This window comes from Passer montanus, unplaced genomic scaffold (genome assembly GCF_014805655.1).
Source record: "Passer montanus isolate IOZ18808 unplaced genomic scaffold, ASM1480565v1 scaffold10, whole genome shotgun sequence".
In the NCBI taxonomy this organism is placed as follows: Eukaryota; Metazoa; Chordata; class Aves; order Passeriformes; family Passeridae; genus Passer; species Passer montanus.
Window position 1 is genome coordinate 28,322,017 of NW_024356505.1, and position 26,452 is coordinate 28,348,468.

The window sequence follows — 26,452 nt, forward strand, 5'->3', positions numbered from 1 at the left end:
TACACAAGGCATGCAGATTCCAGATTCCACCTCTAGGAAGTTAAGAGAAATCCTCTTGTGATCCATCCTTTCCTTATCATTCAAATTTTAGGAACATTTTGTAAACATCTTCATGCTATGATGTCATGTCTTCTACTTGTTGATCATCAGGAAAGGAGTTGCTTCTGTCCATGCTCAAGCTATTAGCAATGGCACCAGACTATCCACAGCTCTCTGAATGAGGCAGGGCCTGGATATTTTTTCAGGCTTTCAGCAAATGCATGCAGACAATTTTGAATCATTTACTGTCATATAAAGAGCTTGTTTTTGCAATCATACATAAGATTACTATTAAAGTGGGGGGGAAAAATAAAAGAAAAATAATTTAGAGGCCAGAAGGTGCTCTTCCTTTTACTTCCGTTCCTCCTCACTAGCCCCATGGTGCAGAGCTAATAAAAAGACCTAGGGGTTGTCACATATATTACTCTTGTGGTGGGGTCCTTTTTCACCCCATTAGTTTAGCTCCGGGCATAGCAGAACCCCGCTGTGCTTGGTGTTATTAAAACTTTTATAATAATAACAACAACAGTGATAATAAGTGTACTGGAAAACTTCATAGCTGTAGAATTAAAAAGGTAAAAACTGCTTCCTTATTCAATGACACATTAATTAATTATTATTCATTATAATTATATATAAAGCTAATGTTTGAGACTTGACTGATTGGAAATTGTTTTGCCCAAAAGCCAGTGCCTTTTCTTACTAGGTTTTCATGATAATGCAGAATGACATATTTGTATCACAACCTCCTATTTCGTCAAAGCACTGCTTCAGTGAAGAAATAATATCTAGTGGTTAGTGTAGTAATCCTTCTTGTGTCCTGATGGAAACAGGGATCCCACATGTATTTTAGTCTTGATATCTACTTGGAATTAAAAAGCATTCAAATTTTTTGTCTGTGTTGTCTTTAAAGGACATGCAGTCCCACGGATATTTCACTCATGCATGTTTTCCCACCAGAAGACAGTAAAAACTTAATTGAAATAATAAATACTAGGAAAATAAATAGCTGTTTTCCTGTATTTGAGTCTCAGCTGGATGTAATTGTTTGAGGAAATTCACATATATTTTGTTTCTCTTTTTGGAATTATCAGACATAGGTCTGATAGAAGAAACCAAAGGTTTTGTTCAGAGGTGAACACTGTAATGGCATGGGAGAAAAAAACAAGTGTAGTGCCTCCCATTTGACAGGTTTTTGTTTCTTTTTTCAACTTTTTGCTTTTAAATTTAGACAAAATGCATGACAAATCAACATGCAACTTGGTGACAAACCAACATGTTATAAATAGGGTGCCTACGTTAGTAACAGACTCAATCCATTATTGCTACATTTGCTTCCATACTTAGTTCCTATTTCTGCTTCTGTCATTGCTCGAAAGGATTGGGCAAGCACTTGGGTTTATTAATATATTCCAACTATGATGAGACTAGTGCAAGTCATTAGCACTCAGGCAACACACTGCTAAACTGTAAACAAAAATGTTCAGAACCAATGATGTGAACAGCTCTTTCTTAGTCCTTCACCAGTGTTCACATTGTTCATATTGTGTTTGGATCAGTGGGGTTCAGATTGGTTTAACTTGCATTGAAATTAATGACCACAGGTGTGCAGGATTCATTTCAATATTCTACTAATACCTAACTAATACCTTAAAATATGGCAACCATTGCTTTCAGGTGCTGATTGTGAAGCTGTAACAGAATTCCACAGAGAATTCCTAGTTCACTTGATGAATCCACATTCTGTTCTGCCAGGGAATGGTAGTGGTATCAGCCACACTCTAATAAGAGTGCCCTTTAGAGATGTGTAAACTATGGAGATTCTCAAGTCACTTTCAGACTAGCCATCTTATTAATAAGCCTCATAATGATATTGAGGAAGTATGATAATTAAGTTAAAAATCACTAAATAACTGGCAATATGCTCAGAACTGAGAAAGGTGAGTGACTGAGATATTCAGCTGTGAAATGGAGAGCAGAATTTAAAACTTTCAGAGCAGGTTATGAAGTTTCTTGGTGGGAAAATATAACAGAATAATCTGTTTATTCTGTCCATAAACAGAATAAACTGTTTATTCACAGCACAATGCTTTTTTGCTTTCTTTGTGGAAACCATAAGTGAATGTAACCCTGTGTTTTTATTACAAAGTCAGAAGAGGAGAAAGATGAGTTTAGTAGTTGGGATGAATTCACATGAGGGAGAGTGAAAGAAGGACCTAGCCGTGACTACTGGACTTGATCACTTCTGAAGTTATTTCTGGATATTCCAGTGTTATTTGGCTTTTAAGCAGATGGCAGTTTTTAGAAAGAAAGTTCAATACACCTTTTAATATTGTGGTAGACTCAGAAATACTTTGGGACTTTTTGTCTTTTGGCAAGGCTTTTGTGCTTCTACATTTAAATGGTCATGCTCAGTAAAAGAAAGCAGCTGTGGAATCAAACATGAGACTCAGGTTTTAAGTTTGTAGAGAGTTTATCTTTCATTTTCACAAATAATGCCTCCAACAAATAGGGCTTTAACACTAGTTCATATTTATCAATATTAACAGTAAATCAAACTGAGTTGTTACTTTAAAGACAGAGTATTTTAGCTCATAGTCTTAGGATCATAAAGATTTTATGAGCTATTTCATGGTAAGATATCTCAAATTAACGGTGTTGCTAACTGTAAAAAGTTAGATAAGACAGAGGTTTTACTACTGTTTTAGTGTGAAAACTCATGACATCAAGAATTTACTACTTCAGGGAGTTAGTTTTGAACTTTAGTCGGGTTTACTGACTAATCACATGACGCATTTTCTGTTTTCCTTTGAAAGGCGTTAACATTTTAGCATGCCCATTTAAAAAAGAAACCACACAGAATCCTATATAAACGACTTCCACAGACAGCCTATTGCTTCAGCCCACTGGGATGATATAAGGTAAGAGTGACATAGCTCTAGAAATGCTAAAGATATGGTCTATGTTATGATTGGAATGTCCTTAATTTTCTATTACTTGCTATTTAAGTAATAACTTAGGAAAAATACTTAAAAGTACTTTTGTGATAAAATATTTCATTGGGCTTTGCAGCTATAGTTTAGCAGTTACATTAAAATAAGAATTCATAGAATCATAGAAATCATAGACAATTTGGAAAGAATGTAAAGGAAACAATTATTGTGTCAGTTTTGAATTTACATTATTAGTAAAATAGAATTTACTCCTAGAAAGCCAGATTCTGGTCTCCTTATTTTTGCTAGGTGGCCTTTTAACTTTTTCTGCCTTTTCTGTTCTTAATGTAATCTAGAAGTAAATTTTTCAAAGTATGAATCTGAGCAGTTATTCCTAATTTCACCTTTCAAAGCAAACCTCCAAGAAAGAATAACTCTGAGTGATGAGTAGGGCTGTGAAACAGCCTCATCTCTGCTTCACTACTGTCAGTCAGTGACTGAGAAAGGCTCTTTGGGACCTGCTGTGCTGGGATGGAAAACTCTCCCCACTGCCAAGAATCCCCCACAAAACCTTTCTAGAGGAGTCATCTTCTTCTCCTCTTTGTGGGTGGAAGGAAGTCCAAGAAGAGTGCAGGGCTTAGAGCTGGGCATCCTAGTGAGTTCTAATTAGTTCAATTGAACTGATTCTCATCTGACAAGTTCCTTTCTCGGAATCAAGGAAAAAAAAAAAATCATCAGTCAATTCTATCCTGGAGTATTTAATTTGACCCCAAAGAGAATTCTTGTCTTTGCCATCTAATTTGTTGAAAGGAATCACCTTTTGTTAGCAGAGATTAAACAGTAAAAAGGAAGTGTGTGTGCATGACAGAGTTTGGGGAATTAAGTGGGGAATTCCCTCTGAAAGTGGAGACAAGAGGAAGAATATAGTACAGAGCTCTGTCCACTTGTGCCAATGAGATGTCCAGAGTCTTGGAGGACCCCCCAGGTTTGTTGGGGGTACATTTTTATAGATATATTTTCCTGCCCTGAAGACAGGTTGCTCTCTTTCTATGCAAATTATCATGTCCAGTTCCTTCTTTCAGACCTTTTTGGAAATGCATCAGAGGTTTTGGGGTTCTTGGGTGGTCTTAATGCCCTCCCTCCCCAGATTGACCTTGGGTCGATATTTCATTCCTGTTTCTGTGCCATGATACTAAGGGAGCTGGAGGAGCAGATAGAGCCTTTAGAAAAGCAGAAGGGGGAAATGGAAGTGATTTCAACACTGACTGGGGAGGTTGCATCTGAAAATGACTTTGCTCGGGGCAAATTCTGGGCACAGCATACCCGTGAGCCTGTTGCTTTCACACAAGCCATCCAAACTGCAGCCAGAGGCAGGGAAAACGCGGTGTTTGTGGAAATAAGTCCTCACCGAGCACTGCAGCGAAGCATAAAAGAAACGCTAGGGAAAGGCACAAAGGTGTTGTCCTCTTTGCAAACAGATGCAGAATATCAGACACTCTTCACACTTGTAGGAAATCTGTTTGAACTGGGATTTAATCCCAACTGGCAGCACTTTTATAATGGGTATCAAAGTGTTCCTGTGGCCATTCCACGATATCAATTTGATCGTCAAAAACTCATGAACTGCCTGGGAATCCATCAACAAGCAAACCAAAGAGGTGTCAGTGCCAGTCATCCTTTGCTTTACGGCATAAACAGTGACAACGTGGAGTTTGGCTGCCTGGTGTCCCAGGAAACGACACCGTACTTATATGAGCACAAGAACAATGGGGTGGCCTTAGTCCCTGGTGCTTTCTATGTGGAGCTTGGTCTGGCCTCTGTGATGAGCAGCTCAGAACCTAAAGTGCCTCTGAGCACTTGCCAGCTGAGTATCAGTTTTTCTGCACCGTGTGTTCTTACACAGAATTCCCAAGTGCTGAGTATCAAGCTGAGTCCGCAAAAAGCCATGACAACTTTTGAGGTTCTTTCTTCCTCCAACGCAGTTTATGCTGCTGGCCAAGTGGCAAAGGGGGGGCTTGAAGGTGTGGTGGAAGAAAGCAGCATCTCCTTCCAAGCCATCTATCGAAGATGCAAGTCAGTGATTAGCAGAGAGGAACTTTATGAAGCACTGTCTCATGTTGGCTTTCAGTATGGCTCCATATTCAGGCAGCTCAGTGATGTTCATTATTGCCAGGAGCTAAAGGAAGCTATAACGAGCATAAAGGTGAATGAGGAGACTGCCAGAGACATGTACAGCTACTGTATCCACCCAGTGCTGCTCGACTGTTTCCTGCAGATGACCGCTGTCCTGACCTCAAGGACACTCCACTCCCGAGCAGGCTTTCCTTCAGGGATAGGCAGCCTGGTGGTGCTCCGCCCGCTGCAGGAGGAAATGATGATATACATGAGAATGAGCAAATCCACTGGGAACTGCCTTGAGGTCTGTGGATGCTTTGTGGACAAACATGGCTCTGTTTTGGCTGAGCTCAAGCGCGTTGCCATCACTTTCATGAAGGAAGCGTCTTCCAGAGACAATGAGTTCCTTTTTGAAAACAAATGGAAAGAAGTCTCTCTTTCACAGACAATTGGACAGCTGGGGTTTAAGCCCAGAGTGCTTGTCTTTGCAGACAAATTTGGGATAGCTGAGCAGCTCAAAAAATACTTGCATCCTGCTTCCAGATATGTTATGTATGAAGGGTGGGAACGCCTTGTGGAAGGCGATGCACAGGATAAAATGAGAGCAGAGGTTAAGGATTATGATGAAATTCTCTTCCTGTGGGGAATCCAAAAGTTAAATGAAGATTCCCCAAGGAAAGCAGTAGATCAGCTGGCAAAGTGCTGCGAAGCCTATCGCCAGGTAGTGGTGGCACTAAGAGAGAAGATGTCTCGCTGTTCCGTCAGAGTGATCACCTACAGAACAACAGAGAGATATGTGGACCACGTTAACTGTGGGTTTGCATTGTATGGCATGACCAGAACTTGTACTGTTGAAGTTCCAGAAATCACATTTCAGTTGATTGACCTCAGCTCCTCTACTTCCCTGGACATCTCAGTGTTAGCAGATGTTCTTGTCAAGTACAAAGGTGGGGACTATCCAGAAGTCTGCATCAGCCAGGGAAGAATTTATGTGTCCGAAATCAGACGCACGCCTTTTGTAGATGCAGATTACATCCAACCCGTAAGATCTCTCCAGAAATCACAGTCATTCACTTTGTACACTTCTGATCCATACACAGCAAAAGACTTGTCCGGGGAATTATCCACCAGTGCTGCTACTCAACTTGACAAACAGAGTGTTGAAATTCACGTAGATAAAATTTGTCTGCACTCAGAAGATTATTCTCCCATTAGTGTTTCTAGCTGTAACTTTGGTAATACACTGTATTGGAACTCCCAGGCAGGAGACAAACACAGGCTTCTAGCTCTTGATTTCAGTGGCACAGTCACTGCAACAGGCAGTGATGTGAAAAAAGTGAAAGTGGGAGATCATGTGGTTTCATGTTATCCCACTGCTGCATCATCCAGAGTTCAGATTCCAGGAGCAGTTTGTTTCAATGCAAGGAAATTCCCATTCCTCCAGAATGTCCCTTGTGTGTCATACTTCATCATTGCATGGGAAATCTTCACTCAGAGGTTACCCAAAGGAAAACATGGCAGAGCATTGGGAATTATTACTACAGAGCCGTCCTCAGTTTTGTGCCACATTCTTTCTGCAGCAGCAGAAGAGATGGGTTGGAGACCAGTCCTTGCAAAGCCCACTCCTAACGTGCTCCAGTATATTAACCTGTGCAGTGCCCTTGTTGTTCTTCCTCCAGTCAACAGACTGTCTCAGGAGGACCTGGCCCACATGTCCTTTCTTAAAGATGTAGTGATCGTGTGTGGCAGTCAACAGCCTGAATGTATCCAGAATGTCAGTGAAATTGATCATGAAAACATCAGCTTTCATATCCTTGCTGTTGCCAGCCTTTTCCGGAAAGCACCTCTAAAGGAAGTGCAGAAGACCGTACACGCCTGGATCAGTTCCATGGATATGAAACGGTTTAGACATCTCTCAGGTTGTGTTTTTCAACAGTCTGAGAACTTTGAAGGGCTAAATTCTGTGATGTCCTATTTCACCTGCACTTCTGTCCCCCTTGCTGTCCTGAGAAGGCAGAAGGACATGGGTGTGCTTTCAGATATCCCACTGTACGAGCCCCAGAAGCAGCTGTTCAAGCAGAACGCTGTTTATGTAGTAGCTGGGGGGCTCACTGGACTCGGCTTTGAAACTGTGAAGTTCATAGCTGAGAACGGGGGAGGGTGTATTGCAATTCTGTCCAGGAGAATTCCCAGCAGTGAGAAGCAAGAAGAGTTAAGGGCTTTGCAGCAGCAGTACAAAGGGAGCAAAGTAGTGTCTGTGCAGTGTGATGTGGCTTTGACCAGTGACGTTGAGAAAGCTTTCCAGTCCATTGCCAACACCTTTGTGGGGAGTCCCATCAAAGGGGTGTTCCAAAGTGCTGTTGCTTTACACGACGGCCACCTTGAAGTGCTGAAGCTGGCTGACTTTCACAAAGTGCTGAGCCCAAAAGTAGCAGGGACCCTAAATCTTCACTGGGCTACCAGAGACCAGGAGCTTGACTACTTTGTGTGCTACTCCTCTGTTACTTCCTTTCTGGGCAATGCCACCCAAACAAACTATGCAGCTGCAAACTCTTTCCTGGATGTCTTCTGCCTCTACAGGAGGAACTGTGGGCTTTCAGGCCAGGCCATTAACTGGGGTGCTCTGAACCTTGGCATTCTGCTCAACCAAAACCACATTCAGAGCATTCTGGGATCCAAGGGCATAGACATTCTGCAAGTGCATGAAATTCATGACTATCTCAGGAAGACCTTACTTATAAACAAGCCGCAGCAAGCTGTGGTCAAATTGAACTTTCAAGCTTTGTATCATCATGTTTTTACTCAGATTATTTCTCTCAAAAGTCGCTTCATATCACTGATGTCAGAAGATTTCAAGAACAAGATTGAAACGTCTGAGGAAACTGAAGTCCCAGAGGCTGCCTTTCTCAAATCTGAGGACTACATCACCTCACTGGTGAGTGACCTCACAGGAGTGAACGCAGATGAGCTAACCATGAACACGCCACTTTCGTCTTTGGGCATAGACTCTATGTTAGCTATGACAATTCAGAACCGTGTCTTCCGGGAGCGAAAGGTGGACATACCCGTTGTGAAACTGCTTGATCCTCACACAACTCTGTCAAGTTTAGTGGTGGTGTTAGAAGAAACAAGCAATGCAAATGGAACAGTTGAAAAGAAGCATGCTGTGGTTGAAAGCGCAGAAAATGGGAGCTGGCTATAGGAATCTTCCCAATCAGGAATTGTGTAAATTTGACAACACTCAGACTCTTTGTAGCATGTCAGAATGTGTAATTGCAGAATGCCTGGTGGTGCTGAATGTACTCATCTGCACTGACTCAGAAAAACCCACACCAGGTTCTTCTGCCTTTATTCTGCTAGCTGTGTTAATTTCAGTCAGTTGTTTGACTTTTTACTTTCAATGTATTTTACCTGAATTTTCAATAGTTTTAACTGGAAATAAGTAGGTATTTTCCTACACATTTTATTGCATATTGCACTTTTAAATTGTATTCAAGTTTTGATGAAAATTGTATATTTGCACCTCTAAGCAGTAAATATACACATAAAGCTGTATAAGCTTATCAGCATATTTGTTATATTCTATTGTTAATATATCATTATTTTTAATATCACCAAATATTTATAAGTACAGGCATCTTTTTGAAAGTCTGATGTCAATTTAAAAACCTAGTGTTTTTCTTGTGTCTTCAAAAATATTAACAATTTACCAATTGTTACCTATTGTCAAGCATACAAAAAAGCAAATGTTTTTTATTATGAATTAACAAATTTTTGTGAAAGCCCAAATAAACAAAAGCAGTAAAATGTTAAAAAAAAAAGCCCTGAAGTGTATTCTTATCCTATTTTATTTTTTTGTCCCTTATCTGCTCTCCTACTTAAAATCTTTGTAACCCTAATACCTGCCCTGCTTTTGCTCCAGTGAAAAAAACCAGACTTTTCTACAAAGACACTGAAGAAAACTGTCTATAGTCTTTTAGTATCGGAATAGGGTATTGTATTATTTCTCCCTTTTCTCCCTAATTCTGATGAGTTGTCCCTTGCAGATCTGGTTGTATTCTCCAGTGTCTGGAGTATCCATGGCCTATGAGGTCCCCCTGAAATAATCTGATCTCCAGGCTGAACTTGGTCTCTCTTAACTCTCATGTGCCAGCCCCAAAGATCTTGGCGGTTTTATCCAAAAGTGTTCAGGTTTATCTGTATCTTTCTCATAGTGGAGGGCCCAGAGCTGGCGCAGGGTTCAGGATGGGGTGTAGTGAGCCAAGTGCGGTGTACTGGTGGTGCATGTCACCCCAGTGTGATGCAGAGTTCCCTTCCCAGCTGGCTGCTGGCTTTCATTGCTGTCAGTGTGCACAGTGAGCTCGTGTTCAGTCCACTGCCCATGGGGACCCCCAGTCCTTTTCCTGCTCTGCAGCCCGTCAGTGCCTGCACTGTAACGCTGTGTGCTTCGTCTGTCTCATGTGCAGAACAGGGCAGGGGGCTAAGCCACCCCAGGAGCAAGGCCTTGCATTCACTATGGTTGGAAATAATAAAGATTCTGTAATGCTCTTTGCCTTGTGAATACTGGCCCTCCCTTTCCATGTGCCAAATGCTCTCACCTGACTTGATGCTGGCTAGGCTGTTAATAAAGAGCCTGCAGGGTGCTGCTACTGACTCACTGCCAGATGGACTGGGCACAGCTGATATCACCCTTTAGGCCTGGCAGGCCAGTGAATACTCCACCCAGCTTATAGTTGTCTTTTTCAATCTATCTAGTATCAGTTTGGCTACAAGGATGCATTGGGACACTGCTGAAAGTCCTCATGGAATCAAGGTGCATAAAATCTCTCCTCAGTGTTTTCATTCTTCAAGGTAATCAGGCTAGTTAGCCCCCATACCTCTGTGGAAAATCCATGATGGTCGTTCCTAGCCATGTTTTAGTTAATATCCTTTACTACCTGTGTCATTTTGAGCTTATGGCTCTGTATGAGCAGAGATCCTTGTGACCTTGCCCAAACATTTTGGAGGGAAACATGGTAATGAAATGAAGAGCAGTTAACCATATACATTTATATACATATACATATGCAGAAAGGCACAGGGAGGATTTCAAATCCAGAGTGATTCTGATGTGGCATCACCTGACCAACAGCCAGGCAAATTACAAAGCATAGAATTTGTTCTCTGCAGCACATTTGTTGTACTCATTTTCTGTGCTCTTCCCTGTGCAAAAACACAAGAACCTTGTAGCACTGATGTCAACATCAAAGCAGTAATCCAGCAGGGCTGCTTTGCACAGCTGGAGTAGATAAAGGTATGACAGGTTGGACAGATGTTAGTTGTATGGCAATCTCTCATAGATGTCCACATTGCACAGTTGTGACTGAATCTATGGATTTCAGCCTTTATACAGACAGGTCTGATTCTGAAAGACCGAAGCACCAACTTTGGCTGGCTGCAGCTCTTTGGTTTTCTCTCACCCAACAATCACTGCTCTGTCAGTACTGTGAAATCCCTTTCTTATCTCTTCTATGTATTTTGCTTTTTACTGCTTCTGTGAATCTGCCATAAATATCCCAAAGGTCAGAATATTTGAACAAAAACAAGATCATTGCCAGCCTTCAGAAATACAATCAGAAACCTAAGCTCAAAAAATGCTCTGGCAAAGCATTTTCAGCTGCAGCCAGGGCAATTAGAATTAGCAGTTTGTAACACAGGGTTAAGGCAGCAATGGCAGAGCACTGACTGCTCTTTCATTTGTGCCTGATAAATACATAGACAATGTGACCAAAGTTATCTACAAGCACCAGAATGGACTGCAAAAACAGAAACAACCTGCAGTACTGTAAGAGCAATGAGAAAGTCCTGAGCCCTGTTCTGTCCTGCCAAACATCATAAATGGAACAGATAAACAGCCTTTTGCAGTTGGCAATCCTTTTCCTACTACAGCCCAGGGTATCATCAGCCTTCTTGGACCCCCACAGCTGGCAACCTGCTGTCCTCCAGGACCCCCAGGTCCTTCTCCACAGAGCTGCTTTCCAGCAGGTTGACCCCAGCCTGTCCTGGCGCAGGGGGTTATTCCTCTCGTGGTGCAGGACCCTGCACTTGCCCTTGTTGAATTTCAGACAGTTCTTCCCTGTCCATCTCTCCAACCTGTCAAGGGCCCTGTGAAGGGGGTATGGGCCACTTCTGCCAGCTTTGTGAACTTGCTGGAACAGAAGAGGCCTCTGCCCCTTCATTCAAGCCATTGATGAATAAGTTAAACAATACTGGGCCTGGCATTGAACCATAGGGGACCCCACTAGTGACAGGCCTCCAGCTACACCTGGTGCCACTGATTATCACCTCTGGGATCTGGCATTCAGCCAGTTTATTTTAAATAGATTTAAAAGTTCCTTTTTTTTTCCCTTCATCAGCTGTCAAACATGATTGCAGAGACCTGTACTGCCATTTCCTCCTGGAAATATGATGTTCTTCTCAAGACCTGAATTGTACTTAGATAAATTACACGTGAAAAAAAAAATCTGTATCTGTGTTTAACAAAAGGCTTTTAGTGACAATGTTCTTTGGCGTTTGCAGTTAACTCAGTTAACTACATAGGGGTATTTTTAATGATTCTGAACCCTCGGTCTCCAAACTCTCAATACTGTCATTAGAGGAAGGAACCCATTAACAGGATGCGTATTCAGTAATCAGATAAATGTGACTCTGGGACAATACTTGAAAAACTATTAATTTTTCCAGGCAGAGCCTGAAGTGATATAACATTTGGACAATATACTAAAACACCTGGCTCCCCTTCTCTGAGTACAACCATAAATGCAATTAGTCAGATATGTTCTAAACAGAAGCAACATAAATACAGAATTAATGACACTGAGCCCTAATGTTTCTTTGGAAAATGTGCTCGTGGATGGACTTTTTGCTTAGGCACTTCATCAAAACATTCTCCTATTGCATAACAGGACCTTGCAGGCTGAACTAATGAATGCATTATCCTGCCAGTAAACCAGCATCTGTTTCTGGTTTCGCCTGGATCATAAAACACCTGATAACACCCATGTTGGCCCGGAGGCGTGTTCTGCACCAGGATCAGAGGCCACAAGCAGCCTGTGGCAGGACTACGACATGGCAGTGGCCAAAGCCCAAGACCAGGGCTGGCTGTGGCCACGGCCTCCCCACTGTGCCTCGGGAAGCCTCTTCCCTGTGGTCCCAGCTGATCTGCCTTGGCCCCAGGCAGCCAAACCCCAGCATCTCACAAAGCCAACATGTGTTTTCTCCTTCAGATAACACTCCAGAGATGTAGGCATTCAGTTGATAGTGGGAATGTTACTGATAATGGCTTCTTTCAGTCATACCTTACAAATGCATCAAACATTGATTTTCGCTGTAAAGTAAAAATGCCGTATCGTAAATGGACCCATGTAAATGTTTTACTTAATGTAGTCAACAGATTAAGACATGTCTTACTCAACAGGCTGTTCCTATGGTGCTGGTGGAATGTAATCCTGACTCTGCTACTCAGTGTTTGCACCTGTGACCTCAGAACCAATTATAAGAAATGGTCTCATTAATAACAAAACAAGACACACATTTTGCAGGATCCTTGGAAAGCTACAGCAAAATTACTCAGACACGTGAGGCTGTTTGGATGATGAAAGGACTGGAGCACCTCACATATAAGGAAAGCTGAGGCAGCTGAGATTGTTCAGGAGAAGAAGGGTTGGGGGATCTTATTAGTGTATATAAATTCATGAGGGGAGGGTGCAAAGGGGGAAGAGCCAGGCTCCATTGGTGCCCAGTGACAATACCAGAGGTAACAGGCACAGACTGAAACATGAGAAGTTCCCTCTGAACACCAGAAAACACTTTTTTTATTGCAAGGATGACCAAGCATTGGCACAGATTGCCCGGGGAGGTTATGGAGTCTCCATCCTTGAAGGTATCCAAAAGCCTTTTAGACATGGTTCTGGCACCAGGTTCTGGGTGTTCTGGCTCAAGCAGGAAGTTAGTCCAGATGGCTTCTGGAGATCTCTCTCAAGCTGCTGTGATTCTGTGAAATCCACTGGCAGATGGATTTGATCATCTTCATCAGTTCAAATCTTGGGTATGTGTGACACTACCACATTAAATAGAGCCTTGTGGAAAAAAAACCCAATCAATTCAGAAGCCTGTGACTGATCTCCTTCTTTCCCCTGTACATCCCAGTTAGAGTCTTCAGGTCAGACCAAATCATCCTAGATTAGTCGAGGGTGAGAACAATACTTTGAGAATAGCTGACACATTTCACAGAGCAAACAGGCTGCTTGTTTCAGCTGCAGTGTTAGCTTTGACTGCTTGGACAACAGCATGTGACCCTGCAAGAAAGAAGCTGACCCATTATAATAAAAACAAGAGCCTCCAATCCAGGGAATGATTGGCATCTGACTCCATTGATTCAGAATGCTGAACAATTGTTTTATTAAAACTATATTATATTACATTATACTATACTATATTAAAAAATACTATCCTACAAAGAATATTAAAGAAAAACCCGTGACTGTCTTGAGACAGCCAGGACACAGCTTTGACCCAATAGACTAATTAATATAAACAACCATCACCAGAATCTAATTAGGATCTCACTTCAGGTAAACAATCTTCCTAACACATTCTACATGTGCAAAAGCAACAGGAGCAGCAAGTAGAGATAAGAATTGTTTTCTCTTCTTCTCTCTGTGCTTTTCTAGGAAAAAAAACTGGGAGATGAGAATTATCTCTCTCTCTCTGTTCAGAGAATGTGAATGCCACAGACCCATTCTCCTATTTCTTTGATGGATGGATTCAGCAGAGTGACATCTTCAATGCAAAGTTAGTCACAGACACTCTATGCACACATACACAAAGAAAAAAGAAACCTTTTTCAAGATAAAACCATTCAATAGATTTGAATGAGGCCTAATGACTCCCCTCTCTAAAATACCTGCTTTAGCACTGGCAGCAGGAGGAACCCAGGGCAGTTGGCTCAGACAGCACTCTCTTGGAGACAGCCAAGCTGATTTTGTTCAATATTCACAGAAATTCAACCTGCATAAGCATGGATGGAAAATCTGTAGCCTCCTGGCCTATGTTTGGCAGAAATCTGTGCAGCTGGAGGGGGGCTGAATATGGAAAATGTCAGACAAAATTCATTATGGTGTTACTCCAGTCTAGTTGTATCAGCCTGCAGCAGATGAGTGGCCTTGTCCCTGCTTGTGACACAGATGGAAAAAAAGCTGATGGAACATCTTGAGCCACAGTACTGGCTCAGAAAGACACACTTACATCTTTCATGTGAGAGTAAAGGAAGATTTTGTTCAATTGATGTGTTTCTTTTCAATACTCAGAACAGGAAGAACTGGCTTCTGTGTAGAAATGCAATTTCTTGTCATGACACCATTTATTGCAAAACCATTAAGAAATTCAGAGAATGCAATATTTCATATTGACATAATGGACCTTTACTTCCATAGGTGAACTGAAGAGAAAAAAGCTGGTTATTCTGCTTTTTAAGTAATAAAGCCACTAGTTAATGGAACTGATAATTTCTGGGAACAGAAAAAAATAATATGATGGAAATACTATTAGAAAGATTTAATATCAAAACATTGTGTACACAGCAGAAAATGTGCATGGTGTGAGCTGTCTTGTTGAGTAGATATGTTACTGCAATCTGAAACTTCAAATCAGATTTTTAGCATGGAGGCTCTAATACTGCTCTCCATGAAGTAAATAACTTTGTTTTTCACGAGCTGTGGAAGCCTGCCCCAGTGAGCATACAGACAGTCATTCCTTAGGCTTCCAGGAATTTAACCCTTGCTTTGTCTTGTAAATATTCTTGGCTTTACATCCTGAAAGTGCCATGAGAAACAGTGGTGATGACTGGATTTTTCATGTTTTCTCATCTATTTTTACTGTAATTTCTGGATTAACAGTTCTTCACCTCTCAGCTATTACTTGATACACCCCTTTGTTACAAGGGCAGAGGGGCACACAGCAAGGTGACCTCTAAGTTCACCTCCTATGGTGGCTGCTGTGGCTAGATGTGGTTATGGTGAAAATATGGAATCCCATTTGTGGCCAGGATGGCACTGAGCAAACTCAGCAGAATGTATCTGCTTCTTTGGAAACTGCTTAAATCCACATGTAATTTACTTGCTGATGGTGTGATATTCTTCCAAATCAAGAACCCACCCTCTAAGCAACACCACAGTTGCTGCAATATTTTTCCAAATCAAGAAAGCACCATCTAAGCAGCACCACAGTTGCTGTGCTAGCATTGATTTCAGGGAAATCTGGTTGAGAAAAGAGTTTTCAATATAGGACTTATGTGTATTTCACTTATGTGAAATATTCTTTTGCTAAAAATTCTTGTTCCAAATAATTTCAATGAATAAGGGCTCGAATTGCCTTAAATGTTATTTGGACAAAAATCTGTTTAAAGTTTGCTGCCTGAAGTTGCATTACAGCAAATATAAGCCCTTTATTAAACTGGTTAGACCTGCTGAAGCAATAAGATTTTTACTTACAGCTAATAGTGTGTGTCTAAACTCCCAGGGACAGCTCCTAAGATTTAAAAGCACAAGAGATGGTCTGTGATCAGCAAGAAGGTACCTTTTTGCAGAAGCACAATGGTGAATAAAATAGTTCAGGTCTTCAAACACCAGGTTATGTTTTTCAGAAGGGAATTTCTGAGGTAATGATGAGCTCCTCATAGCTGGTGTTTAGACCAGAAATAAATCCGCAGTGATTCCAAGGGTTCTCTAGTGGGAGGAAGATACTGTAGAAGTCATATATTCTTCTCAGTTAGCAGAAAGACATTTGAAATTTGTGACATGGGGACAGAAGATACAAATTCAAGTATTTTGGGGGTCTTAAAGGCAGTAGTTTCAGGGTGAGACAGTGCTGCTTGTTACAACTTGAGACATATCCCCTCAGGTACAGACAAGGAACTAAAATATGTGGAAACACTAGAGTTATTGAGTACTAGATTTAACATGGTAGAAGCAGCTTTGATAATTCTTGTTGGCATTTATGAATGAGTATTACGGCTGCATTTCATAAATTATATGCTATTAATACTAGTGTGGTAAATCAGTACAGACAGTCCATACTCGGGCTGCAAACCCAGCTCAGTTTCAAACAAGACTCCATTTAGTCTATTTGCCAAGTTGATCACTGATTGTTGAGCAGTCTTCAAAAGTGCTTACTCTGAAGTCTGACTTGGTTAAAAATCAACTGTGGTAAACGAAATTTTCTTCAAAGGATGTTTACATTACATCAGTGAAGAGATTGTTCAATATCTGCGGTCCTTGAATGCACACACAACAGAGTTAAAAGAAGTGAAACTTCCTGCGTTCAGCATCTTTATGCAAGCAAGAAGAAGCTGGTCTGTTTGGGAAAATATGGGGCTGAGCGGGGAGAGGTTTATGGGAAACATCCTCAAGTGGCTTATGAAAATAAAGACTGCTCTTCCAAGTAGAGGAAGCCTGGAATTATTTATCTTTTCTCAAAATATAAAACACACCTGACTAACTGAAAGCAATAAATCAATTTCTCTCTCTGGACTTGCCAAGTTACCTGCACATAGAAATGTCAGGTTTGCTGGTGCTTTTCAGAAACATCTGGTTTTAGTGCTGCCATGGTTTAACTCCAACTGGCCACAAACTACCAGGCAGCCACTCATTGAATCCCTCCCCTTCCCTCTCCTGGTGGGATAAGGATAATAAGCAGAAAAAAAAGTAAAACTCGTGGGTAGAGATAAGAACAGTTTAGTGATTGAAATAAATTATTATAACAGTAATAATAAAAATAATAGATTAATAATATAATTGTAATAGTAATAGTAATAGTAATAGTAATAGTAATAGTAATAGTAATAGTAATAGTAATAGTAATAGTAATAGTAATAGTAATAGTAATGGGAAGAGAGAGAAAGGAATAAAACTCAAGAAAAGCAAGACACACTTAAAAGAATTCCTCACTACCCACTGAGCCATCCCAGCCCCAAGCAGCAATCAGTGGCTCCAGGTCAATCCCCCCAGTTTACATATGGAGCATGATGTTCTAGGGTATGGAATTGATTATTGCAGATTAGCTCTTCTTGCCATGCCTCCTCCCAGCTTCTTGTGCACCTGCTCACTGGCAGAGCATGGAAAATTGAAAACTCTTTGATTCAGAGTAAGAACTAGAAGCAACAAAGAAACCATCAATTTGTTATCAACTTTGTTCTCATACTACATCCAAAATACAGCACTGTACTAGCTAGTAAGAAGAAAATTAACCATCTCAGCTGAAACCAGAACAAGCATGCAAAAGAAGAAATGTTTGTTCTTCTCTTTTAGATGTCCCAGTTGTGCTTCACAGCTTGATTACCCTGCGAGAAACCAAGGAAAATAGGAATTTAAACCAGCAGAAGTGGATTCAACACTGCCTGGGATTGCTGCTTCTTCAGAGGAGGCCACGGAGCAATGCACAAAAAACTTGATGCTGCCTTATTTTTAGCACAGAAATAGGATAAATCCCCAAGAGTTTGTAGAAACATGTTCTCAGAGAGGTTAAGTGATATGTAGGACACTTGGCACACTAACACTGGATATCACAAACCTGTTTGTTCTGGGATGTACAGGAGACTGGCAGCCCCTCTGTACATCATTTGCTCTTTTCCTGAATCATTCCTGAGTGCCCCAGTGCCCATTCCACAGTACCCATTATGATCACAAGAAATCCATGGCCTGCCTGGATATTTCTGCTGCTGAGAAGTTCTGAACCTGGAACTGTCAAAGGCTCTTTCATTGCCAGGTCTGAACTACTGAGAGGACACAAGGGCAAAAATACAAATGCTGAGTAAACCTGTCATTTTTCTGAACTTAAATTCCATTACTACATTTGTCAAATAAATAGATCAGGTGCAGAGCATCTGTCATGGTTTAATCCCAGCTGGCAACTAAGCCACACACAGCCACTCAATCTCTAGGGGATGAGGGAGTGAGAGCAAAAGTCAGAAAACTTCATCTTTGAGATGAAGACAGTTTAACAATTAAAGGTAAAAGCTGCATGCACAAGCAAAGCAAAATAAGGAATGAATTCACCACTTCTCACTGCAGGCAGGTGTTCAGCCATCTCCATGACAGCAGGGCTCTATCACATGTGTAATGATGACTTGGGAAGAAAAACACCATCACCTTTTCCTTCCTTCCTTCTTCTTCCTCCAGCTTTGCATACTGAGCATGACACCATGTGATCTGGAATATCCTATGGGCTGGTTATGGTTGGCTGTCCTGGTTGTGTCCCCTCCCAACTCCTTGTGCACCCCCAGCCTCTTTCCTGGTGGGGTGAGGAGCAGAAAAGGCCTTGACACTGTGTAAGCTCTGCTCAGCCACAGCTAAAACATCCCTCACTTATCAACAGTTTCCAGCACAAAACCAAAACACAGCCCCATACCAGCTACTGTGAAGAAATTAACTCTACCCCACACAAAACATCACAAGCTCTGAGCATTAAAATTAAACTAATAAAATTGTTTTTCTGGAACAGAGAAGAAACATGAACATTTCAACTACTGCCAGTAATTGTAGCATCATCTACATTTGTCTCTTGAAAATTTTATTTCCCCTGCAACTTTTACAGTGTTCACATAACACGCAGCAAAGCTGAAAGCAGTGGGAGTATCACTTCTCTTTGTCAGTGCAGCGAGCTGTGAGCTGTGTTTGTATTTGGGGCATTTCTGTGAAAGGGTGGGGACAAGGAAGTGGGTTTTGCTTGCAGCAAGCTTCTCCATTCTTTTCAGTGGGGAGCTCCCATTCCCAGAGCCATTTCCCAGCGATGCCTCCTGCCTGTGAGCACCTCCCAAGGCTGGCAGCCCTGTGCTGTGCAGCTGGGCAGGGCCAAGTGCAGCAGGAAGCCCTCTGCCCATCGTGCCCCCTCTCCAGGGTGCAGCACCTTGCTTCCACTGAACACAGGAGATCCCTGCATGACTGTAGTGGCATTGATCCAACAGCCAGCTCTCTTCAGTGCTTGGTATGAATGAGTGTTTAAGATTGCTTAAGAAATCACTGGCAAGGGTATCAGTGAAAACCAGATTTAACATTAAGCAACAGCACAACAAGGTTTGTTGCCAACATTCACTCTACTACTTACAGAACAGTTAAGACACACTGAGGATAAAACAGGAACAAAATACAGCCAATCAAAACAGAAATTACCTAAGAACTATCTATGTATGTTTGAATGTGTGTGTTTAGTTGCATGCGACAAAGGATAGAAAGTAATACAACCTAAAAGCTTAGCAGCACTCAAATGTAACAGTGCTTAAATTTAATTTATATCTTAAATGTAACTTATAACTTAACCATAACAATTTAGCAAAGAAATAACAGCATTTATATTAAAAGCATTTAAATTAATTAAGTTATTTAAGTTAACAAAGTTAACAGCATTAAACATAGCTTATAACTTAAATTTACTTGCAGGCCTAACTTACTTTGATGTCGAAGATACTTAAACATCTAAGAGAGCAGCATTTCTCCCAGACTTGCTATAGCATGTGTGTATGCACACAGACATTTTTCTCACTTTTTGATATTTGGCATTTAAATATTTTCTTCTGAATTTCATAAATGGGAACTGTGGCCTAAACACCAGTTACTGCTTGTAATTTCATGAAGTTGCAAAAAATGTTTACTGTGAGTCTAGAAGTAAATGGATCTTATATACATATGTCATATTTTATTCCGATTTGTATATTTCAGATTTAATTCATTTGACAACCCCTGTTTGAGATTAATAATATGGAAGCAGAATGCATGGATCTGCAACAGAAATTACTGATAGAGTGCAAATACAAAGCCCTGGAGGATGCAGAAGATAGACGGTTGAGTAGAGAAGCTTGTTCTGTACGGCGTGTTAAACAACAGCTAAATCCATCTCCGACTTCCAGCTCACTTGTCCGGGAAGATTTGTGAGCTGTTGTCTCAGCTGCATGGCCCGGAGTCACGGTCTTCCTTCTACTGTCCGTGTTCTCTCTCACTCGTGTGTTGTTCGCATGACCCCTTCACTGCCTCCCGTGTCCCCGGGGCCCCTCAGGCCCGTTCCCTCGCCGGGGATGCCCTGTCCGGCGCGGTCCCGGCGCTCCGGGACGTTCTCTCGGCTCCGACGCGGGCGCGCCCGGCGGCAGTGCCAGCGCGCGGCCAGCAGAGGGCGGCCCGGGCCGGGTCCCTGCCGCGATCCCCGTCGGGAGCGCGCGCGTGGAGCTTTGAACCGCGCCGGGCCACGGAGGGCGATGATGTCAGCTTCGTCCTTCCACAAGCTGTGGGGGGACCCGCCAAGGTATGAGGAATGGAGTGCTAGTCAGAACCCTCTGCCAGTGGCTCTGATTTGTGCTGACTGCACTTGAAGTCTTACGGAGATGAGTCAAGGGCTCCTGAGGTAGTAGATGCCGCCACAAAAGTATCTCAATGGAATTAAGGGATGCTCCTCTTAGGAAAGCAACATGGCCAGTATCCCAGCTGAAGTTCCTCTAAACCATTGCATACAGCACGGCCAACAGACAGGAGGAGCTGGAAGCCACCTGCTGTAATAAAGCAGTGACCTAGTTGCCATTACTGAAACTTGGTGGGACAAACCCCGTTACTAGAGTGCAGTTATCAGTGGCTACAGGCTGTTCAGAAGGGACAGAAGAGGAGGGAGGGGTGAAGGGGTTGCACTTAACATCAAGAGGTGGAGTGAATGTGAAGAGCTCTCTCTCTGAAGAACAGCCATGAGCAGGTTGAAAGTCTGTGGGTAAATAAGAGCCTGAGACAGTGAAGGGAACCTCATGGCTGGTGTCTACTACAGGCCACCTGACAAAGAGGAGTCTGGCTCCAGCTACAGGGGGCATGGTGCTCACATGCTCTTTTGCTGCTGTGGAACTTCAACCACCCTGACATCTGATGGCAAATTAGTATGCTGAGCTGTAGGCAACCCATGAGACTCCCAGAAGCATGGATAACTTCTTGAGCCAGGTAATAGACAGCCCTTCCAGAAGGGATGCATTACTAGACCTGTTGGTTGTTGCCATGATATTTTAGTGAAAAAGCCTCTGCTAGGATTTTTCCTGTCCTGAGGAGCTGAGGGCCTCAGGAAAGAAATGTAAACAATGGCTATCTGCTGCTGTGGAATGCCACGGGTGCATCTTCCATTGGTTCATGTAGGTTGTTTTCAATCAGTGACCAATTGCAGCCACCTGTGCCAAGGCTGTGAGCAGTCACAGGTTTTTGTTATTGATTCCTGTTCTATTCTTGTCTTTGTAGCCTTCTGATCTTCTTCTCTCTGTTCTTTTTAGTATAGTTGTAATGTAGTATTTTAGTATAATATATAACATAATAAATCAGCCTTCTGATCAAAATGGAGTCAAGCCTCGTGTCCTCGCACCAGGGATCTCAGTCTAAGCAAGAGTTGGTCACCAACACAAATGAGTTAAGTGTGGACATCAAGACTGAAAGGAGCCTCGACCTGCAGTGGTCACGCATTTGGTGGAGTTTGCAGTCCTGAGGGATGTTGGTCAGGCAAAGAGTAAAGTCAGGACCCCAAAATTTAGGAAGGCAAGCTTCCAGCTCTTCAAGAAGTTAGTCAATAGGACCCCATGGGAAACTGTGTTCAGGGACAAGGGAGCAGAAGAGAGCTGGCAGACCCTTAACGATGCCTGTCATAATTGCAAGAGTTAGTGATCCCTAGGTGCAAGAAATCAGGCATGGAAGGCAAGAGACTGGCATGGTTCAGTTTTAACTACGACCTACTAGTTAAAATAAAGGGTAAAAAGCAATTCATAGACAGTGCAAGTAGTGCTAGCTATCCTGGGAAGAGTGTAGACATGCAGTCTGGTTGTGCAGGGATGGGTTAAGGAATGTCAAGACCCAGCTGGAGCTGAACTAGGCAGGGGATGGAAAGAATAACAAGAAGGGCTTCTACAGGTATGTTAGCCAGAGAAGGAAAGTCAAAGAAATTGTACCTGCCTTGTTAACAAAGGCCAGCAAACTGGTCACAAAGGACAAGGAGAAGGCTGAGATACTCAACCACCTTTCTGCCTGTCTTGAATGGCAGCCTCTCTTCTCACACCTCTTGAGTGGGTGGACTGCAAAATGGAGCTTTGAGAGCAAAGTCCCTTCCACTGTAAGAGAAGATGTTTCATTACCACTTGAGGAACATGAGCATACATGTATCTATGGGATGTGATGAAATGTATCCCAGAGATCTGAAAAAATGGTTAATAGAGTTGCCAAGCCACTTTCTGTGCTATTCAAAAAGTTTGACAGTCAAGTGAAGTTCCAGGTGACTGGAAAAAGGGAAACACTGAACCCATCTTCAAAAAGGGTAGAAAGGAGGACCCTGGGAGCTACTGACTTCTGTGCTTGGGAAGATCATGGAACAGATCCTCCTAAGCTATGCTAAGGTATGTTGAGGACAGGGAGGTGATTTGAGACAGCCAGCATGGTTTCACCAGGGCAAGTCCTGCCTGACCAAACTTCTATGATGGAGTGACAATATCAGTGCATATGGGAAGGGTTATTATTTCCTCTGCCCTTCTTTAAGGCCTTTGACATGATCCCCCAAAATATCCTTTTCCCTAAATTAGAGAGATATGGATTTGATGGGTGGACTGCTAGGTGGATGAGGAACTGGTTAATTGGTTGCATCTGAGGGGTAGTTGTCAGTGGCTTAGTGTCCTAATGGGTATTGGTAACAAGTGGTATCCCTCAGGGGTACATACTAGGACCAGCGCTATTTAATATCTTCCCCAATGACACAGACAAAGGGATTGAGCAAGTCTGCAGATGACCCGGAGCTGAATGGTGCAGGTGACATGCCTGAGGGTCAGGATTGCCATTCAGAGGGACCTGGACAAACACAAGAATTGGGAACATCATGAAGTTCAACAAGGCCAAGTGCAAAGTCCTGCACATGGGTTCGGGCAGCCCCTGGTATCAATACAGGCTGGGAGATGAAGAGGATGAGAGCAGCCCTGCTGAGAACAACTTCAGGGTACACTGCTGGACAACAGGCTGGACATGACCCAGACATATGTGCTTGAAGCCCAGAAAGCCAATTCTACCCAGGTCTGTATGAAAATAATCACAGACACCAGGTCAATGGAGGTGATTCTGCCCCTCTACTCTGCATGGAACACTGCATCCAGCTCTTGGGTCCCCAGTATTAGAAGAACATGGACTTACTGGCATGAGTCTGGAAGAGGCTACAAAGATGAACAGAGGGCTGGAGTACCTCTCCTATGAAGACAGATGGAGAGAGATGGGGTTGTTTAGCCTGGAGATGTCTCTGGGCAAAAGGGGACCTGGAATAGTGACAGGGACAAATATTTTAGCAGGGCCTTTGATATAAAACCAGCAGTGATGAGTGAACTAAAAGACAGTTGACTTAATACGAGGAATTTTTTTTCGATGAGGGTTGTAAACCACTGAGGCAGGTTGCCCACAGAGCTGGAAACATTCACAGTCAGTTGGATTGGACTCTGAGCAACCTGATCATGTTGAAGATGCCTCTGCTTATTGCAGGAGGGTTGGACTAGATGACCTTTAAAATGTTTTGGTTTGACACTGGCCAAATGCCAGGCATCCACGAAAGCTGTTTGCTCACCTTCTCTTGGTAAGCTGGGCAGAGGAGAGGAAAAAAAAAGAAATAACAAAGGGCTCTCAAGTTGAGATGAGGAGAAAACTGGGAGAAAACACTCTAAGGGCAAAACAGATTGAAATTTAAAGGTATAAAGTGAATTTATTATTAACAAAATCAGAAGAGGACAATGAGAAGTAAAATAAGCCTTTAACCACTTCTTTTTCCCCCAGCTCCTCCCTCTTTCCCATTGACAGCACAGGAAGACAGGATGTGGGGGTTGTGGTCAGTTCATCACCCAAGATCTTCTTCCATTCGCTCAGGGAGAGGAGTCTTTCCTCTGCTATGCCATGGGGTCCCTCCCACAGGAGACAGTTCTCTGTGAACTTCTCCAGTGGGGCTCCAATCTCAGGAGCAGCAGTCCTGCCAAAACTGCTGCAAGGTAAGTCCTTCCCACTGGTCTTTCCAAAACTGCTGTGGCATGGGTCACTTGTCCATGGGGTGGAGTCCTCTAAGGATAGGCTGCTCTAGTTTGGAAGCAAAGGTTGTCTTTCTTGATCTCTGGAAGCAGGGACACTCTCTCTGCATTTGGGTCTCCCACTTGATCACACCTTTCTCCAGTATCCACCCACTCTGGCATTAGTACTTCTGCCACGGGCTGCAAGTGGATCTCTTCATCCCCCGTGGACCTCATGGTCTGCAGGGGGACAGCCTGCTTCACCATAGTCCTCACCATGGCCTGTAGAGGAATCCTGGCTCCAACATTTGGAGCATCTCCTCCCCTTTTTCCACTGACTTTGATGGCACCATTTTGTTTCCCCTCACATGTCCTCACCTCCTCCTCTTCTCTGACTAGAAGAAAAGCTGTTGCCCATAGGTAACACTGCCAACAAGTTACATCAATTAAAAGATTCCTGCAGGATCCCACAGTGCCGAGAGGTCAATCTTGTCTAAGTTCCTTGCCAGGAGTTGCTTGCCATACTTTTACCGCCAGCCACATGGCCCTGCTGCCACTGAGTGGGCAATGATGGCTGCTGCGGCGCTGGTGCTATTTAATGCCTCTCTTCATGTGGGGCAGCAGGAAGGGGAAGCTGTGGCCGCTGGCCCTGCCCTTCTGTCTTTGGCATGGCTCGCTAGGGGTGGCTAGGCAGGCAAGGCTTGCTGTGGGCCGTGCCAAGATGGCGGCAGCACATCGCCTCACGCTGCCAGGATGGCCCTGGTGGCGGCGCCTTGCGACCCTGGAAAAAAGCTGCACATGCACTGTTTTGATTTTCTTCTTAAAAATGTCATCACAGAGGCACTACCAACCTCTCTAATTAGGCTAGCAGCATGTCTATCTTCAGAGCCATCAGAGATGGGCTCTGTCAGACATAGTGGAAGCTTCTAGTAGCTTCTCACAGAAGCCACTTCTGTGGCCCTCCCCTGCTACCAAAAAACAGGCTGTGCCAAATCAACACAAATGTCCCTTCCAACTCAAAATATTCTATGACTCTATGCATAAGAAGGATCCTGCCCTGTTTACTGGGTCTCATGAAACTGGCCAGATATCCACAAGGAACAGAGGGAGTCCCTGGCTTTGTCACACTTGCTCAGACTCTCAGAAGAAACTCACCACAGCAGCAGATTTGGACTGAATGATTTAGTAAGTTCTACACCAATTTTTCCAGAATTACAAACACTGGTTATACCATCACTTATTTTATTTCCAATGGGTCTATCATCATGTTGGCAACAAACTATGAACTGCATTTTCACCTACTGTCTTGTCCCCATTGGTCAGAAGATCACCTCATACATTCTTAGCTACTAAGTGAAAGCTCCTCTGCTCTATCGATGCATCACAGGATGGGTTGTCACTGATGAACATAATGGAATTTATGGGTTTACAGTTTTAGGACTGAGCTGCATAAACTTGGGTTTCTTTTTCACTTTGTCTCACATCAGGCTGTGATTGTCTCTAGTGAATCCCTGCCCTGTCATACCACGGCATCTCCCAAGGTGGTTACTTAGGAGGTCCACACAAGTTCAATGAACTTTGCAAACTGCAGCCAACAGAAGCTACACACAAACTTTTTAAGGGTACCAGATGTTCAACCGTAGCTAGAAAACAGGACACCAAGAAAGGGTTTTGAACAGAAAATGGGAGTCAGCTTGGGGTGAGTCTTCCTCAAGGTTTTTTCATGCTGCATTAGGAACTTAAGCACATTTTGTCTCCTGAAGGCTTATGAGTTATTGCAGTCTGAGACAGTTCTGATCTCTTGTAATTTTGCTGTAAAACATCCAGATTTGAGCCTCTTGGATAAAAACTGTCTTCCAGCTCAGTGCTGGGATGAGTTACAGCATCAAGGAAAACAAGGAGGAAATACAGTCCAATGAGAGTTACTCTTTCCTGCTATGACTGTGTCCTGCAAACATGTAACATAGTCCATTCACCTGATGCAGTGGTCAGTGTTTGTAGTAATTTTAATACCTTCAGTTAAAAAGCCACACAAAAAATATAATTAGCAAGGTAGTAATATAAGGTGGTAGTTGAACATACACAAAGGTAAAAAATGCAAATCCATTCTGTGCAGTTTGTTGTTATTTTTCTTACCTGGCTTTTCTGAAGCATTTGTTGATCGGATGTATTTATTCTTCTACTTTTTATGGCTTATATTTCCGGACAGTCACTGCATTTGAGCCTCCACATAGTAAATATATAAAACATTTTATTTAAATAATTTATGGACAGTCTTTATCATTTCTAAACCTATGCTCTAACC

At 42.7% G+C, this 26,452-nt stretch overlaps 2 protein-coding genes across 2 annotated transcripts in view; both read left to right on the top strand.

Annotated features, from left to right (window-relative positions):
* The first annotated feature begins 404 nt into the window (after positions 1 to 404).
* LOC120500571 (phthioceranic/hydroxyphthioceranic acid synthase-like) overlaps positions 405 to 26,452 on the top strand; it is a 59,498-nt gene continuing 33,450 nt past the window's right edge. Inside the window, exon 1 of the mRNA XM_039705646.1 lies at positions 405 to 2,960. The gene's annotated coding sequence lies outside the window, so the exon portion shown is untranslated. The remainder of the gene's footprint in view (positions 2,961 to 26,452) is intronic.
* On the top strand, positions 4,159 to 8,867 carry LOC120503775 (highly reducing polyketide synthase GPY1-like). The gene has a single exon (XM_039712688.1). The coding sequence runs from the start codon at positions 4,159 to 4,161 to the stop codon at positions 8,287 to 8,289; it is 4,131 nt and encodes a 1,376-aa protein (XP_039568622.1). The 3' UTR covers positions 8,290 to 8,867.

Excerpts from the sequence above, each read along its gene's own strand:
- LOC120503775 (XM_039712688.1), top strand. The coding sequence starts at position 4,159 with ATGATACTAAGGGAGCTGGAGGAGCAGATAGAGCCTTTAGAAAAGCAG.